The 13,379-nt window shown below is 39.8% G+C and overlaps 1 protein-coding gene and 1 long non-coding RNA gene across 2 annotated transcripts in view; one reads left to right on the top strand and one right to left on the bottom strand.

The window, feature by feature from the left end:
- The window catches only part of PUM3 (pumilio RNA binding family member 3), a 36,902-nt gene extending 28,143 nt beyond the window's left edge, over positions 1-8,759 (top strand). The window contains exons 16-18 of the mRNA XM_054032527.1: positions 518-605; positions 2,867-2,957; positions 8,492-8,759. Of these exons, the coding sequence (XP_053888502.1) occupies positions 518-605; positions 2,867-2,957; positions 8,492-8,621 (309 nt within the window). The 3' untranslated portion in view covers positions 8,622-8,759. The remainder of the gene's footprint in view (positions 1-517; positions 606-2,866; positions 2,958-8,491) is intronic.
- LOC128839488 (uncharacterized) lies at positions 7,615-11,352 on the bottom strand. Its single transcript, XR_008445451.1, has 2 exons — positions 9,257-11,352; positions 7,615-7,836 (listed from the first exon to the last, which is right to left on the bottom strand). It is a non-coding gene; the product is annotated as an uncharacterized LOC128839488 (long non-coding RNA).
- Between the last annotated feature and the right edge of the window lie 2,027 nt (positions 11,353-13,379).

The raw sequence follows: 13,379 nt of genomic DNA, 5'->3' as shown, positions 1-13,379 counted from the left end.
CACTTCCACCATTTTATGACCAATCTGTGCTAGATTCCACATGGACCTCTTATATATTCCAACAAGCTCTGGATTTCCATATAAGCCATTCTTCAGTGCGTGTCAGCTGGTGAAAATTTGGAAGAGCCACAGACTTGCATAGAGGCAGCTAGACCAGGAAACTACACTTATGTGTTAATGGGAAGTTGAAGGTGTGTTTGCGGGCCAGGGGAAAGGGTTGGCTAGTGAGGAGCAGAAGATGTAGTCTGTGCACTGAGAGTCTGAAATGAGGAATGGGTTGCACCTCCATAAGTTAATGTTTGAATAAGCATCCAAATGCTTGCATTCTCATCTGTTTTGATATTTGCTCATTGTTAATAATAATCAAATAGCACAATATGATGTTTTGGGGGGGGAAGAGCAAGTTGGAATGTTTTTTATAAAATCTGACAATGTACTTTGCGTTTCGAGTATAAACGCACCAATATATATGTGAGAGACTCCTGAGTCTAACAGTTACTCATTGATTTGTTTAAAGCTTCACATCGCAGAGCATCCAGCAGGCCATCTGGTTCTGAAATGGTTAATAGAGCAAGATGAAAAAATGAGAGCTAATGGAAGAGAAGGTAGGCTGGGAAATTCATCTTTAATAGACCATCTGTCAGCTTTCAGCATAATTAAACTCATTTTGAAAATTCAAACAAAAGATGGTTGTGTAGGTTTTTAGATGTATCAGAATATATAAAAGGTGGCGAATAGGCAATAAATGGTTTACATGTACTTTAGATGTTCATAAAAAGTATTTTGTCTCTGTGCAGTTGAGATGCTGTATGAATGAAGTGATGGAAGCTAAGCTCACTTTTTCCATCAGAGGAGGTTGACCTGTTTTTTAGAAACATAAGATCCCAAATGTGCTTTGCTGGTATCAAGAGTGTATTCTATTCCTTTGCCATTTTACTTACTAAATTTTAGCATGTTTAAAGGTATCTAGCATTTAAAAACATAGACAAGATTGAAGATGGCATCTTTCTAATTAAAAGATTTGATGTTTTATTCCAGTTTATTAATATTGTGATCACCAGCTAAGCAGACCTGTAATTACTAGAGTGTATTTGTTACTGCTGCTGGATTACCACTTTCATTAGAAAATTTCACCTCAAACATAGGACATCTCTGCTATTTTATGGCACAGATGTTGTCATCCGGAATGTAATCTTTAAAAAATGAATTCAGCATTTTGTTACAGAGCAACAAAATCTAGCACCCTGTGGATTTTTTTTCAACCTAGCCTAAGATGTCTTTCTACCATGTTAGTAAAATTAATCTTTTTATGCAAAACTTGTATGTATTTTTATTTATTTATTTATTTTTACTGTGAGCCTGGCACCACTAGGTATATTGAATGCAACTTTGGAAAACAGATTATGTAGTGTGCCTGTTTTTTATTGGAGCTAGTTGGAATATTTTGGAGGAAATATGTTACTTCATGGAACAGGTGGAAATTTATTGGCTTTGACTAAATTTTCCTACGGAAGGATTGAGAGAGAGAAAAAATGTGCACACAAGCTCTCAGGTTCCAGTCTGCAAACCAATGCAGAACTAAAACAGATTTCGAAAGTTGCTGTGAAACAATTGTCCTACTGACAGCTCAAATTTTTTTTGCAATGTTTAATTGTCTTATTTGCGACAATTTTCATGCAACTTTGTTCAACCCCTGCTACAATTTTCTTTCAAAGGCAATTCATAGAAATCCCTATTAGTATGGGCTCACAGTTTTTACCAGATGACTGCTTCTAATGCTGATATAAAAGCTGAGATAGGAGTTCAGGTGTATATGGAGTGGACATTACTAGGCTTTTTTTTGTGCATTAATTATATTGGTCTATGTTTAATACTTTTTGGGGGGGTCTCGCTATAGTTCTGATATCTACTGTTCCCTGTCAGAGTTTAGGTTGGCACAGTTTTAATTCCTTATTAGTATTGAATTAGAACTTTTTGTCACATTCAAAAGGGGGAATTTTATCTGAATATCTTTTATCTACCAGCCTAATTTAGATAATTGGTAGTTGATCAGTCCTTAATGTGCAGTTCTACTCTGTAAAGTGACTTTAAAATGGAATTCAGTGTTTATAGTTTCTCAGTTTCAAGATCAAATTTGATCATGTTACAAGTTAAATGTTTTTCTAAAGGCCACTTGTGCAAACTCAGCCTTGGGATCTGAAAGTCACACTGCGCTCTTCCCTTTTTACACATCACCAGTAGCAATGGTTTTACAGGACCAGTTGTGCCCTCAGGGACACGTGTGTAAACTCTATTGCTCCAGTGGGATTGAACAGAAGCAACTGAAGGCCCGTAATTGGAATAAATTTAAATAATTCTGTTGGCAATGCATGAGAAGGGGTAGAACCTTCTTACTCTTAGCCATGCTGATAGCAGGGATAACAGTTGCAAAAATCGATGGGCTTGTTTTGGTCATGTAAGTAAGTGACGATGATTGAATGCCCCCAGGAGGCAGATCTTTTCAGTAGCAAGGCATCCTTTACCCAGTTCCTTTTCAGTGTAGAAATATGGTTTTAAACATGAAGACCTTTTGGTACTCTGTTAAACAATGAAATAGTAGAAAGAAACAAATGTGTGTCTGTCTTTATACCAGTGAGTTTTCATACAATTCAGTGTTGCTACTGTCTAATTAGTTCTGCACATTGCTTAAAATTAGTCTCACGTTTGCAAAGGTATTGACTGTATTGAATAGTCAATTATTTTGAGAGTAAGCAAGAGCTTCTAAATATAGAGTGGATTAAAATGTTTGATTAAAGCACTGTTACAGAGGACTTTTGAATAGGCCACGTTGCGTAATTTCGCCTTGCTCTTTTTTCCCCTCTAATAGGATGTTTTGCAAGAACATTGGTGGAATGTGTCAGCCTTAAGAATATGAAGTCCTGGGCAGAAGTAAATCGAGGTGCCATGATTCTTTGTTGGTATGTAAGACATTAATTGGGTACCATTGTTTAATTCTTATACAGAGAATGGCATTCAAGTTTTCAACCAAAATAAGTCAGTTTTCACGCACTTATGTACTTGCTTTTAATTGTGGTGTTTACAAGCAGGCTGTAGAGCAGTGGTGGGCAACCTACATCCCGCAAGCTGCATGCGGCCCATCAGGGTAATCCACTGGCAGGCTGAAAGATAGTGTTTACATTGACCGTCTGCAGGCACAGTGACCCACAGCTCCCAGTGGCCACGGTTCGCCGTTCCCAGTCAATGAGAACTGTGGGAAGTGGCGACCAGCACGTCTCTGTGGCCCGCGCTGCTTCCCGCAGCTCCCATTGGCCAGGAACGGCAAACCACGGCCACTGGGACCTGCGGACGGCCGTGCCTGCGGACGGTCAATGTAAACACTGTCTCGCGGCCTGCCAATTACCCTGAGGGGCCGTGTGTTGCCCACAACTGCTGTAGAGAATAACACTTGGCACGTGCAAGCACAGACCAAACCTATTAGTTCCCTGAGCTCAGGCTTTGGTACTGCTATGAAATAGCTCTGTGCTGAAAAAGCCTTCTAGAGATTGAAAAACTTATTTATTTCGAACACTATGCCCGCCAGTGTCCCTACCACATGTATGGAAATTCTGAAACAATATGCCAGTATATACTAAATATGTTTTGTTCTTGTATGTACCTGTATTCAAAGGTAGCAAACAGGTATTCGGGTTTCTTCTGTAAAATGTCTCTCAAGGCCTTTCCTGAGGTATTGGAGATATGTTTGTGTTGTACTTCCTGGGCTGGAGGGGTGGTGGTTCTTAGAGTAAGCCATGCAGAAGTGTATTATGTGCCAACCTGCTCTCTGTAATAAAGTCATGAGCCATAAAGCTCACTGTCTTCCTCACCTCCCCAGGATGAGACTATCACACCAAGCATCCTACTTTGCTTATTAATACATTTGTTGGCATTTAGTAAATAGGTGTCAGTTTCACTTTTTGTAATAGAAACTTTCAGTGTGACATCAGGGAAATCTGGAAATTGGTGGCTTAATAAACCTTAAACATCTAATCTGTGAAGTTTCAAAACCCTCAGTTCAGCAGAGATAACAAATTACCTAATTAGCTTTTCATACGTATCTGACAGAACTGAGTCAAACATACCTGGTAACTTGTAAGTAGACAACATATCCTATCAGACTGATTTTGTAGATAATTAGAAACCATTTAAGTGATAAAATGTGATTATGGTGATCCAAGTTCAGTTTTAATTCTGATTTGCAAACTTTAGTAGGGTTGCTGTTGATGGGAATTGGTAGTGTAACATACTATTTGCGTACAAACGAATTTAGTAAACTCTGCATTGTGATAAAATTGTTTGACTTACAAAGAGAGTTCACATCTTTTTTTCCTTAGCTTTTTATAAACAGACCCCTAATGTTTGTTGAGCACATTTAATTCCTTTAAATTCTCTAATCCTGCACACAGATATTCAGTAGGATTTGTGTAGAATGATTTGTACATTGACAGTATGTTGTTACTTAACATTTGTCCTTAACTTAGGGCTTTGAGATTTGTTTAAAAGATTAACTCATCCCTGGTGCCATTGGCAGTTTTCTTTATATATGTACCCGCTATTGAATTATTTTGATCCTACACATTAGAGCGTTCAAGAAATTAATGTCTATCTTCACCCTTCACTTTTTAATGATTAAGGCTAAGATTTTCTCATGGATATTTTTAGTAAAAGTCACGGACAGGTCACGGGCAATAAAGAAAAATTCATGGAAGCCAGTGACCTGTCCCTGACTTTTTACTAAAAATATCCATGAGAAAATGGCAAGGGGCTGGATGTTTGGGAGCTCCAGGTGCCCCTGTCCCCCCTTCCCATGTGGCAGCTGGGGAGCTGTGGGGGTGCCCCTGCCTGGATGGGGAGCTGCGGGGATGCCCCCACTGCCCATGACGGCTCGGAGGTTGAGGGCTCTCTTCCTCAGGCGACGGGGGTACCTCCACGGCTCCCTGCCACTGCGGGAGGCAGTGGGACCCTGCAGCTCCCAGCCACCAGGGCTGAAGTCACTGAGGTCTTTGGAAGCAGGGCCGGCTCTAGGCACCAGCAAAGGAAGCAGGTGCTTGGGGCGGCCAATGGAAAGGGGCGGCACGTCTGGGTCTTCGGCGGGAATTCAACGGCGGGTCCCTCAGTCCCTCTCGGAGTGAAGGACTTGCTGCCGAAGAATGAAGCAGCACGGTAGAGCTGCCGCCGGCTTTATCTTTTTTTCCCCCTCCGCTTTGCCGCTTGGGGCGGCAAAACAGCTGGAGCCGGCCCTGTTTGGAAGTCACGGATTCCGTGACTTCCGCAACAAAATCGTAGCCATAATGATGATTCAGATATCACTATTGTAGAGTGTGGTAGTCACATTGACTTTTTGATTTAAAAAAAAAAAAAACAAAACTGTACCTTTTATAGGTACTGTCTAAAATCATATGACTGTACATGTGCTCCGTCAAATATACATAATTCACTTTGATTTAATAATTTGTAGACTGCCACATTTCCTTCTCTGAATTCTCCCGGAAAATGACCATGCCTTGTCACTAGTGTTAAGAGAAACTGGATAAATCACAGGATTTGTAATGGATATGGGACCTTTTAATTGCTAGGTCACCAGTTCAGGTCAGTAGTGATTGAAACATTGATGGTGCCCTGACAGTTTGTAGTTTCAGTTAATTTCCTAGTAGACAAGCGTCCACCCCTCAAACCTCACAACAGTTAGTGCTAACTGTGACATGCTTGGTAGTAATCTCAGTGGAGAGATCAAGGACAGAATGTGAAGGGGAGACCTTACCTCCCCCAAGAGCTGGTAATTTGGGTCATGATTGAAGACAGTGGTTTGGGAAGCCTGGATTACTGCTGCTCTGTGGTTACAGAGAGGAATTCGTTTTCCAAGATTGCCAATCCAACATCTTTCAGCAATACTAAAATCTAACCCCTCCCCAAAGGAGAGGGGGATACATACACACTGGTTATAAGTATGTAGTTTCCTCTTGTACTAGAATTTCTAGGCTTTCATCACAAATTAATCCTTGTAGATAGGAATTCTTTCAAGTGCTTCAAATTTATTTATTCGTTTGTTAATTAATGAATTACAACTTTCAGGTTTTTATCAGCTCTTCATACATTTTTATTTTTGTTGTTGTAGGATGCTCAGAGCAACTTGACAAGCTGCTTTTTTCCCGCCATTTTGTGTGGCACTCATTTACCTTCCGTAATGTGCAATAATTAATCTTATCCATGCTTAATTGCTTTTAGTCTAAAGATGCTGCCTAAATTATACAGTACTGTTGAGCTCAAAAGTACCTTAATCAGATACGGGTAATGACTGCAAAAATTTTTTATATAAAATATTTAAAATGTATTTAAATACAAAAAAAACCACAAAGATGTGTATGTGTGTGTGTGTGTGTGTGTGTGTGTGTGTGTATATATATATGTATGTATGTATGTATGTATGTATGTATGTATGTATAAAAGGTGCCCCTGATATTTCTGTCAATTTCTTCTTTTGCCAGTAAGGGAGCCCAAATGGCTGTAGGATTTTATCTGTCTTCTGTTTGTTCCGGTTTTAAAAGTGCCTTTCTGCCTGTAGAAGTTGATTTTTGTTCATTTTTTGTTGGTTTATAGAAGCATCTATTCACATGCCTATCTAAATCTCTGCTTTACCAATCCAATTCACTTGGAGGTCTTGGCTTTGATATTTATAGAAGCTTAAATTGCTGCCCTATTTTGTGTGTTAAATGTGCATTCTGTTAATCACCATAGCATGTGCTGAACACTTCCGATATTTTTGTCACTCTTGATGGACTGGATTTTATAATGGAGAATCAGAGGTCTCCTGGTTCTGATCGCAGACTGGTGTAAATTAGGTGTAGCTCTACTGAAGTGTAAGTGGAGCTATGCGAGTGTTCAGCTAGTGTAAGATCAGAATCCAGTTCACTTGTGCACAGAGTGCAACTTCCTATCGCTCAGAATTAAAATTATATGGAACCACTACATGAATTATACTATTCTCTTTAAGTTCTTATACTTCTACCGTCGCCATGGTATTTGAATGCCTAATAACCTGGCCATAAGGATTATATCCAGTATTGAGAGATTGTGGGAAAAAAATGTGCATCAACAAATGTCAAGAATTAAAGGCATAGCTTTTAGAATTCCTGTATATTGTATAGACAAAACACATAGCTTTTTATGCCAGTAAGGGGGTCTTATGAGTCAGAGGACAACATATATTTTGCCCCTTTGGAGTACATAATTGCAAATATTCAGCAATTATTCTCTTTAAACAATATGGGGACCAGAAATTCCTTTTCAGTGTGTTTAATTCAAAAAGCTTGAACACCACTATACAAAACTTGGCTCATATAAACAGTTGATAAATACAACTTTTAATTAGAAATTTATAAGAAGCAGTCCAGAGTGGATTACATTGTAATATACTCTTTGTCCCAAATGGTAAACCATACCAGTTTCTCCTTGCTATTCACCCTATAGAATGTGTTGATTTTCTACATACTTGACATGTTTTGTCAGTATCCTGCTTCTCTTGCTCCTTACTAGTTTGTGTTGCTTGTAGATAGGCCATATGAATATGACCTATATCTGTGCTTTGTTTTTTTTTTTTTAAAGAAACAAAGCTCCTCCTTAGATTGTAAGAGAACTTCTAGTTATAACTAAAAACTTAACAGAAATTCCCAGTAGAACTTCTAAGTCCATAGTCAAAGAATTACATCTCAGAATAGTGTAGCTGAAAATAGACCTGCTCTTTATTGGATGTGGCATGGCTTCCTGCCTCTTGTACCATCAGCCTCGGCGGGATTTTAGGTCCTAGGGAGAAGATAGATATGTATATAAACAATCTATATTAATTCCTCTTTTCACATTCCATGCAGCTTGGTCTATTTATCCTTGTTAAGAATCTAACAAATTAACAAGAGGTTATAGTTGGCTAATCACAAGTTCATGGTAAAAACCATAGAAGTTGGAGATCTTTAATATCTGTTGTCATTCAGGCTATCTCCCCGCCAATGGATGTTTGTTCCTCATAGTGTAAAGTCCTAAGCAACAGGACATCCTACTGCTGCTTACCTAGGTGAAAAGGTTCTGTAGACTAACCTCACTGCTGGGAAGCTTTTTTCCTGATGATCATCCTAAATGTTTTCTTTCTTAATTTCATCCTATTCCTATTTATACATCCTTATCACTGCTGAAATAATGCTACTTTTCAGTGAGGAAGCTGGCTTTCCAGGTAAAGTTCTATGGTCCTGAAGTATAGGAATCCCAGAGCATCGAGTAGAGACTACTAGATCCACTATAGAGCTATGCCATCATCTGCTATGTTTGCCTGGTGGAACTGCTGACATATTTTTGTGTGTGTCTGGCCTGAAGTGTGTTTCTTTTTAAATAGTTAATGATTTTATTTATACTGTCTGACGTTATTTTATTTGACCTTTGAAATATGTTTTCTCCCCCTTTCTTGTAGCCTTCTCCGAAGCACAGATCAAGAAGTGGCAAATAAAGTCAAAGGAGGACTAAAAAGCCTCATTCCGCAATTGAAATGCAATAAAAATGTAAAAGGAATAGAGGCTCTGCTAGAGACATTAACTTCCTAATTTAAATGAGGTTCAGAAAGACCAGTTTCTTATCATTGTAACCAAATACAAGTCAGTGGAGGTTTTGCACAGTGTTTGATTATTTTTGTAATATCCTTTGTAAAAGTGTATTTGTAAATTAAACTGTTTTTAAAATGATTTGGCTGTTCTGCTCATAAATCCAGTTGTCTCTAGTTTCAGAACCTGAATGACACTGAATCCATCATCAGGGGATTTTAAGCTCCGGCAGACTAATAACAGTTTATCAAGACATCTGAACATCTAGCTCAAAATTTAAATCTCTGCTTGTTTTTCCCATTATCTTGTATAAAATCGATTTATACTGCTAATAATTATATATACTTCTTTTAAAAGTGATCACCTAATTACTGTATAAACTGAAACACATCTTCTGGAGATATTCTTATTTACTGGACAAATCCATCCGTTCTTAATAATGATCTTCTCCATTTGGCTGACATTGTTTTAAAAAAACAAACAAAAACAAAATCCTGTCCTGTCCTGTTGAACAGAGATGGATGTGACATGCACAGTTAGAGAGCTCCTGATAGTAGCTCTCAAAAATTGCTTTGGCTTTGCAAATAGATCTGAAAGGGGTCAATAGTTATTTGTAATGGGTTATGCAGATTTCTTACCGGCAAGATGCTTTTCCTTCACTCCTCCACTAAGCATAGGCTTTTTTAGCTTAACATTTGAGGTGTTCAGCAAATGGAATTTTCTGTTTGTCTCCTCCTTTTAGTGGAAACAAAAATGAATTTAATGAGCACATTTAATTTACTTACAATTACTGTTGGCTGATAAATTTTAACTAGCCTTGAGAAAGTAGAAAGGTACAATGCTGCCAACCACAACATGCATATAATCTCTTGGCACAGCAGAATGTAGAAATATGAAATAAAACACAGGGTAATCACATCTGGCACAGGATTAAGTCATTTCCTTATAGGATATATCCTTGGCTAGTATTTGAGCACTTGCTCTCGTGAGCAGTCCCAGTGAAGTCATTGAGAGTAAGGCATGCAGGATCCAAGCCCTAGTGTTTGAGCCCATCCCTGCTCCTAGTAAATTTGTGGAATATGGTAACTTACTTTTCTGAGAGCAGCACTGGGCCCATAGTTAGTGAAATACTGTTGAGGTTTTAATCTCCCCAAAATGAGAAAACTCAGGGTTAAGATTTGCATTGTGACAGTATATTTACCTCCTATACTTGTGCAATATTGCAGCTTTTAATTACATGAAGGTATAAGTCAGGAAATGTAACATAGTAGCTGCAAGTATTTATATTAAAACTATAAGTCAGTAATGCAGGCTCAGAAATTATCACTTGAAGGATGAAATCTTGAAATGGCTTGAAACTTTCAGTAATATTGAAGGGCTGTATATTAAAAATTTGCTATATTTATAACTGCAAATATTTAGCCATTGTTTTCTGGTAAAATATAACTTCCTTTGGTTTCAGATAATGAATAATATAACATTGATTGATTGTAAATTGTATAGCTGTTACTGAATTGAAATGCATGACAAATTAGTTTGAGATAAGCTCCACCCTGAGCCTCTCCCACCGCCCCAACCTCCTGCTGCAGCCCTGATCCCCTTCCCGCCCTCTGAACCCCTCATTCCCAGCCCGGAGCACCCTCCTGCACCCCAACCCCAGCCTCATCCCAGAGCCCGCACCCCCAGTCGGAGCCCGAACCCCCGCACCTTACTCCCCTGCCCTAGCCCAGAGTCCCCTCCCGCACCCTGAAGTCCTCATTTTTAGCCCCACCTTGGAGCCAGCACCCATTTTTTCCACTTAGGAAGGAACAATCAGTTTCACACATACAGAATGGGAAGAGACTGTCTAGGAAGGAGTACGGCAGAAAGGGATCTAGGGGTATAGTTGACCACAAGCTAAATATGAGTCAACAGTGTGATGCTGTTGCAAAAAAAGCAAACATGATTCTGGGATGCATTAACAGGTGTGTTGTGAGCAAGACACGAGAAGTCATTCTTCTGCTCTACTCTGCACTGGTTAGGCCTCAACTGCAGTATTGTGTCCAGTTCTGGGCACCGCATTTCAAGAAAGATGTGGAGAAATTGGAGAGGGTCCAGAGAAGAGCAACAAGAATGATTAAAGGTCTTGAGAACATGACCTATGAAGGAAGGCTGAAAGAATTGCGTTTGTTTAGTTTGGGAAAGAGAAGACTGAGAGGGGACATGATAGCAGTTTTCAGGTATCTAAAAGGGTGTCATAAGGAGGAGGGAGAAAACTTGTTCACCTTAGCCTCTAAGGATAGAACAAGAAGCAATGGGCTTAAACTGCAGCAAGGGAGGTTTAGGTTGGACATTAGGAAAAAGTTCCTAACTGTCAGGGTGGTTAAACACTGGAATAAATTGCCTAGGGAGGTTGTGGAATCTCCATCTCTGGAGATATTTAAGAGTAGGTTAGATAAATGTCTATCAGGGATGGTCTAGACAGTATTTGGTTCTGCTATGAGGGTAGGGGACTGGACTCTGACCTGTCGAGGTCCCTTCCAGTCCTTGAATCTATGTTCTCTGTGTGTGTATATATATCTTCCTACTGTATTTTCCACTGCACGCATCCGATGAAGTGGGCTTTAGCCCATGAAAGCTTATGCTCGGATAAATTTGTTAGTCTCTAAGGTGCCACAAGTACTCCTGTTCTTTTTGCTGATACAGACTAACACAGCTACCACTCTGAAAAACCATTAAGTATTGCTGTGTTGTGCCCAGGTTCTACTATTTGCATTAATTTCTAGTTTTATGTTTAATAAATATCCTAAAACAAATGAAACACATTGTTTAATCGTCATGAGAAGCAAATCTCTCTTGCTTTCCAACTATCCTGTTCACAGATTAACAAGCTATACAGTAACTCCTTGCTTAACATTGTAGTTATGTTCCTGAAAAATGCGACTTTAAGTGAAATAATGTTTTGTGAATCCAATTTCCCCATAAGAATTTGGGGGTTAGGTTCTAGGGAAATGACGATTGTGAAGCTTGGCTGAGGTGGAGGAGTCAGAAGGTGGGTTCTTTCCCAGAGAATGCCTTGCTGCTAAATGATCTAGCACTCGGCTGAGCCCTCAAGGGTTAACATGTTAATATAGTCTCACATTCTACAAGGCAGCACAAATGGAGGGAGGAGAGACAGCAGAGAGAGAGTGTGTGTGCGCGCGTGCATTACCCCTTTATGTACACTGACCCTCTTTTAAGTACACTGACCCCACCTTAAGTAGATCAGCAAGTTGAGACAGCAGCTGCTGCCAGCAAGCTCCCTCTGTCCTGAGCCCTGTCATGTCCTGTCCCGCCCCCCCCCATGCCCTGCTCTGTGGAGATGGGATAAAGGAGCGAGGGCAGGGGGAGACCCTGACATTAGCACCCCTTCCCCCCACTGGCACAGCAAGCAGGAGGCTCCTGGGAGCAGCTCCAAGGCAGAGGGTGGGAGCAGCACAGGGCGGTGGGGGGAGGGACAGCTGAACTTGCCCAGCAATTGATAGCCTGCTGGGCGGCTGCTGCACAGGGAACTTAGGGGAGCTGATAGTGGTGCTGCCGGTCCACCCTGGCTCCAAGCCCCCACCACCTAGCTCCAATGGGCTGCTCTTCCTGCAATCAGTGGACAAAGCAGGTGGCTGCCAAACAACGTTGTAAGGGATCATTGCACAACTTTAAACGAGCATGTTCCCTAATTGATCAGCAACGTAACAACGAAACGTTAACTGGGATGACATTAAGTGAGGAGTTACTGTATAAAGAACTCTGTTGTGATGTGAATATGTAAACAAAAAAACAAGTCCTACCCAATAAATAGATTAATAGAATATTAGGTTAATTAACCCTGGAAGTGCACATTTGCATGTCACAATTAAAGAGATTCCACCATTATGTCAGTTCCTATCTACTGATGTGGCTCTACTGTGCTGACTATGCTTCTTTCTGATCCCACTTAATCTTATAAATGGTAGTAAACACTTAAAGGTTAATCCCCATTAGACCTAGTTGGCAGTGACATAAAATGTTCATACTTATAGACACGTATCCACTCCAGGATCAGCTATTGAAGGACTGTTGCAACTCATCAGTTTCTCTAACTGGATTTTCTCTTGTGACAGTGAAACAGATAATTTTAATTAGCGTCAGATAATGAATTTAAACTGCAGTGAAGTGTTTCCAAAGTCTCAGTTACTGCCCTAAATAACAAACCTGATGGAACCATGTAGCAGCATTTGTGACCGAGTGCTAATGATAGCAATGATGGAATAATAGAAAAGGCTCCTTCAGTCCGATTGATCATTAGCTACTTTCTTCAACAGCCTCACAATCAAAGAAAAACGTCTGGCATATATGAATATTTCTCTGTACGAGAACTTACAGGCATTAGAGTAAATAAGATACCACTAAAGATAACCACTGGTAGATTGAATTGCAAAGTTGTATCCGAATATTTGCTTACATTGTCCTGGTTGGTCTTTACTTTCTTTATTTCCATATACCAGTACCTCTGCCTGAACATCCCCCTATCTTTCTCTCCCCCGCCTCAAAATTATCCTAATGCCTCTAGAACGGATTGCTGTTATTTGATTCATAATTTGATTATATATTTCTCATATCTTGTTTCTCTATCTAGAGACAAAAAGAAGAACAGGAGTACTTGTGGCACCTTAGAGACTAACAAATTTATTAGAGCATAAGCTTTCGTGGACTACAGCCCACTTCTTCGGATGCATATAGAATGGAACATATAATGAGGAGATATAT

The sequence above is a fragment of the Malaclemys terrapin genome, chromosome 6 (assembly GCF_027887155.1).
Source record: "Malaclemys terrapin pileata isolate rMalTer1 chromosome 6, rMalTer1.hap1, whole genome shotgun sequence".
Lineage (NCBI taxonomy): Eukaryota > Metazoa > Chordata > Testudines > Emydidae > Malaclemys > Malaclemys terrapin.
This window is presented reverse-complemented; position numbering and strand designations above follow the sequence as displayed.